Source organism: Nicotiana tomentosiformis, chromosome 2 (assembly GCF_000390325.3).
Source record: "Nicotiana tomentosiformis chromosome 2, ASM39032v3, whole genome shotgun sequence".
NCBI classification, from domain to species: domain Eukaryota; kingdom Viridiplantae; phylum Streptophyta; class Magnoliopsida; order Solanales; family Solanaceae; genus Nicotiana; species Nicotiana tomentosiformis.
The window spans coordinates 184,796,430-184,801,465 of NC_090813.1; the positions used below are offsets into that span (position 1 = coordinate 184,796,430).

Genomic DNA, 5,036 nt, shown 5'->3' on the forward strand with positions numbered 1-5,036 from the left:
CAATGAAGATCTACTTTTATTCTAGGTTGATCTGGCCCAATTCTTATCAAAGATAATTATGCTTCCTAATTTAAAAACTATATATTTAATTCTATCCGTATGAACTAATACATTGTGCACTGAAAAGCAGTGACAAGCAAAAAGGCTACTTCAAAAAAGCTAAGTATATGAAAGAGAGAGAACAATTTGGATATAATTAATTATTTTGTTAAAAAAATCAAATTTAAGTCTAGTTTTCTAAAAAAAAAGAATTTTTATAAAAAATATTTGCGGGGCGGATGAAATGCGGGACAGATGAATGCAGGTCTAAATCCTATGCGGAGCGGGGCGAGACGACTTTAAATTACGCGGGTTCAGACAGAAATCGCCCCGCACCCGCACCGACCCGGCTGCCATTCCTACGTTCTTACATCTAAATTGTAAAGGGGTGTGATCATTTTCCTCGTATCACGAGAAATACAGTCCTCAGATTCATACGAAATTGGACCCAGTATTTGCTCGCGTTCAAATTCTTATTTCTTTCATTTTTTTTTCCGACTCCAAATTCACTCATTTCTTGACCTACCATCCCCGTAAAGTGTGCTCTCAAAAGGCCTTTATTCGTACTTTATTGGACGCGTGTCGAAATAACTGTCGCACTCGAAAAAACGCATAGCATCCATTGGTCACCCTTCTCCCTAAAGCTGCCATTTAACGTTGTTGAACTACCTTCAACCATAACAATTTTACTTTACAAATAACACTTGCCAAGAAACTTCTTATTATTTGTAATCTCTATTGATCGAATAAATTCCTAATACTAGCCAAAAAATATAGCATGGGCTTGAACAAGATTTGGTCCAAATGAATTGAAGGGTTCTAAGTTGAAAAAAAATGTTTAAAAAATCAAATTGTGTTAGAATATAACTTACTTGAACTAAAAAAAGAACACTAAAAACCATCCAGTGAATTACTTCCAAACAAGTTTTTTAACATCTCACTAGTATTAATCAAACATATACAAATACTAAAATACTTTTAACATTATACTCCATCCGATCCACAATAAGTAACCATTTTATTTTGATCTAAAATAAGTGTCACATTCCATAATAAAAAAGGAACTAATTTTATTTTTCCAAAATTTATCCTTATTTACATATTTTAATGTGTCAAGATAACAATTAATTAAAGATTAATTTAGTAAATAATCTGTTTTTCTCTAGGAGTTTATATTTCCTTCATGGGCGTGCCAAGTAAAATAGCCAATTTTGCATCGAAGTCAAATATCCAAAACCAACATCAAAGGGCCAAATATACTCTACTTTCGAAAATAGTCTACGAATACCCTTCGTTATACTATTGGGTTATCTATATACCCTGCAGTCATACTTTGGGTTCAAATATACCCCTCATTTAAACGGAGGGACACGTGTCATCGCCTTGTTGGTCAATTTTAAATATCTCCTAATTAATTAAAAAAACTCATTATCCATACTCGAAAAATATATTATATTTTTTGTAAAAACTGAAAAAAAACTGAAATTATTTATACTAAAAACTAAAAAAACAAAAATATTTTCTAAAACAATATTTTGTAAAAACTGAAAAAGGCTAAAAAGTAATTTTCTAAAGTAATATTTTTGTAAAAACTGAAAAAACAAATATTTTATTTTTTATTAGTTTTTAGTTAATAATGTTTCAGTTTTTTCCAGTTTTTAATTGCTTTAGAAAATTAATTTTCAGCTTCTTTTTTTTCAGTTTTTACAAAACTGAAAAAAAAATATTTTCGTTTTTTTCAGTTTTTAGTAAAATTAATTTTAATTTTTTTCAATTTTTACCAAAAAAAATATATTTTTCGATAATGAATCTTTTTAATTAATTAAGAGATATTTTAAATTGACTAATAGAGCGATGACACGTGTCCCTTCATTTAAATAAAAAATATATTTAAACCCAAAATAGTATAATAATATCCTTAGATCATTTTCGAAACTAGAGCGATATATTTGGCCTTTGCCGTTGCCTTAGATCGTTTTCGAAACTAGAGCGATATATTTGGCCTTTGCCGTTGCCTTTATTACCACAGCACATATCGCTTTGCTTTCTCAATTTTCAAGAGGCCTAATTTGTGGCTAACGAGGCAACGGGAAATTTGAATAGACAAAACAAAGCAAGCATCCAACAATAATACTATAATTAAACAGTAATCAAGCAGAAATCATCTACTAGAAGGAAGCTGTCAGATTTAACTACAGACAAAAGTTCACTGTTCAAAATCAACAATATGCCAAATTGTCAAGCTGAACCCCTCCATTAACACCTAGCTAGAGTTATATCAAAGTTTCTTCGGTATTAGAAAACCGGATTTCATTAAAGGCAAAAAAAAAGAAAGTAGTCCTGAAAAAGAGTAAGCAGCAAAAGAGAAACGACTTAAGGACTTTGGGGCATGGCATTTACTCGGATTTTTTCACAGGAGAGCAAATCATCCAGATATAGCCATAAGGATCCTTCAGCTTTCCCACACGACCACCGAAATAAGCAGCACCATCACCTTCGGCTATTTCGCCCTCAGAAACAGCGCCAGCAGAGACAGCTTTGGCTACAGCAGCTTCCACATCCTCAGTCTCCAAGCAGAAAACGCATCCAGTAGTAGCAGCCTTGACACTGACCAAAGAGCAATTGTCAGCTTAATATCAAACTAAGCAAATGGAAAATTGCTTCAAAACAATTCAGTTTCTTTCATATATGCACTTTTAAATATTTTTTAAAATGGTGACTGAATTTAAAAGAGCAAATACACCTACATATTGGTAGATAAATACACAAGTAGACAGAAGATTTGTTTGCAAGAATTTTTTTGTAAGAACTTGTTCAACGTTTTTCCTCAAAACATTATTTCCAAAGTTTTTCAAAATTAATCGCCAAAACTGTTTAAGGTTCTTCAAAATATCTACAGCGAAGTAAATTTTTGTCCATCCAAAAGCATTTAAAATATCATCTCGCATCAGAAACTTCGCCACAAACAAACGCAGTTTAAAAACACAAAACACGCAGCAAATACACCTACACATCATCAAAAAAACAAGTCGAAAGAATGCTAACATGGCCTTTGTATTTTAGTACTTTTTGACATTTTATTTTAGAAAAACTATTAGGAATAGAATTTTTTTTCCAATTATTTTTTCCAAAAAAATTATTAAAATATTTTTTCATTAACCTTATGTTTCTTAAAAATATGTAAAGCTGAGAAAAACTTCTCACATATTCAAAAGCATCTCAGATTAGCAACTTCTCAAGTCACAAAAGCAGGTAACGTTTAACACCGAGCAAATAAACCTAATAATCTCTCATACAAATAAAATAAGTCGACAGAACATTGAAGTGACGTTTACTTGTGAGAACATTTTTAAACAAAATCAAGGTTAAAGTATTAACGTTTTGTCAAACATACTTTCCGAAAAGCACTCGGAAAAAATCAACAAAGACATATTGTTCTTCAAAATATCTACAGCACAATTCTTTTATGTTATTTAAGAAACTCAATATATGGCTTTTTACATCACAGATCGAAAGGTTTTTAGAAACAAACATGAAAAATCAAGCTGAAAACATGCAAAAATAAGCAAAATTTTAAATAAAAAATTAAAATAAGAAATACATACGGAGCAGAAGAGTCATCATCGGTAAGGTTAGAGACAAGAAAGGAAGAGGAACCAAGCTTGAGTTCAACGGAGGAGACGAGAGGTATCTCCTGCTCCGCCTTCCTCTTCTGGTTGACACGTGTCACTTCCTCAACACCGAAAGCAGCTTTGTAGAACTGTGCGGCGTCTTTGGCCTTCGGAGCCTCTACGAACAGCTGTGGCTTCACCGCTGTGAAAGTGACCGCTGCGACGGCGGTCTTAGTTGCTTCCTTCAGATCAGCTCCTCCGTTCTGTGCTTCCTCTAGCGCCATTGCTACAAAACCCTAGGAGAGAGAAAAAGAGACGTACAGAAGAAGGAGAAATGGAGAAGAAGAGGAGCTATGAGAGACAGAGAGAGAGCAGAAATGCAAAATGAATTGTATAAAAGTAGGAGCGACACTGCTGGGTTGTTGGGGTATTTATAGGAAGTGGAGAATCGGAAAACGTTCTGTGTATTCTTTGGATAATTGCAGTTTTGGTCCTTGGGTTATTTGATAATCTTTGTTTCAAATACATAAGCAGGCCCTTTACAAAAGACTGAAAAAAGTGTCTAATTGATACAAATTTTAGAAGTACAAGTTTTCAACAGGAACAAGACATAGTTTAAGTGTCTAAATGAAAATAATGATGAAGTTTGAGGGGCTACTTATGTATTTGGCCTCTTTGTTTTGTTCTTTGCAATACTACTCCACTAAACGCATCCATGTTAAGTTACTTAAAACATATATATATATTTGATCCCTTTATATAGAAATATACTACATTAGATCTATTTTTATAGTCCCTCCACTTCATTATTTATGAGAAGGTAGTTGATTTGACATGAAATTTAAGTTATTAATTTGATTATGTATTATGTAAAGTGAAATTTTGAAAGTAGTGAAATTTAAATAATGATATGAGCATTTTTTAACTTCTCAACATGGGAAGAGTGTAGGGGCGCGGATGTAGAGCAAATTTTACGGGTTCTAGTGAATTCAGTAATTTTTGCATAAATCTTGTATTTATATTAAATAAATTATTAAAAGTATAAGAATATTTAGCTTGAAAATCAGTTTGTTGGCCCATTTATCACGAATATTAACTTGAAATTGTTATAGGAACCCATAAACTTAAAATTCTGAATCGCCCTTAAAAAAGTGTTATATACATTGAAACACATGAAGCAAGTATAGTGTTCTAAAAAATAGATAAAATAATGATAGAGTCGATAGTTTTAAAAGCAAACATCGGATCGACTATTAGAAATTCGAATAGTTTGATGAACTTAAATTTCTTTAAAGTTGTATAATGTTGTTAGATATTTTTTTACATCTCAACATAGGAAAAATGTCATATGAATTGAAATGAATTTTAGGAGTTATGACACTCAAA

General features: G+C 32.0%; 1 protein-coding gene across 1 annotated transcript; it reads right to left on the reverse strand.

Annotated features, from left to right (window-relative positions):
• Positions 1-2,178: 2,178 nt before the first annotated feature.
• Positions 2,179-4,053, reverse strand: LOC104117619 (uncharacterized protein At5g48480-like). The gene is made up of 2 exons (XM_009628693.4): positions 3,645-4,053; positions 2,179-2,646 (listed from the first exon to the last, which is right to left on the reverse strand). The coding sequence occupies exons 1-2, from the start codon at positions 3,932-3,934 to the stop codon at positions 2,436-2,438; spliced, it is 501 nt and encodes a 166-aa protein (XP_009626988.1). The 5' UTR covers positions 3,935-4,053; the 3' UTR covers positions 2,179-2,435.
• Positions 4,054-5,036: the final 983 nt, after the last annotated feature.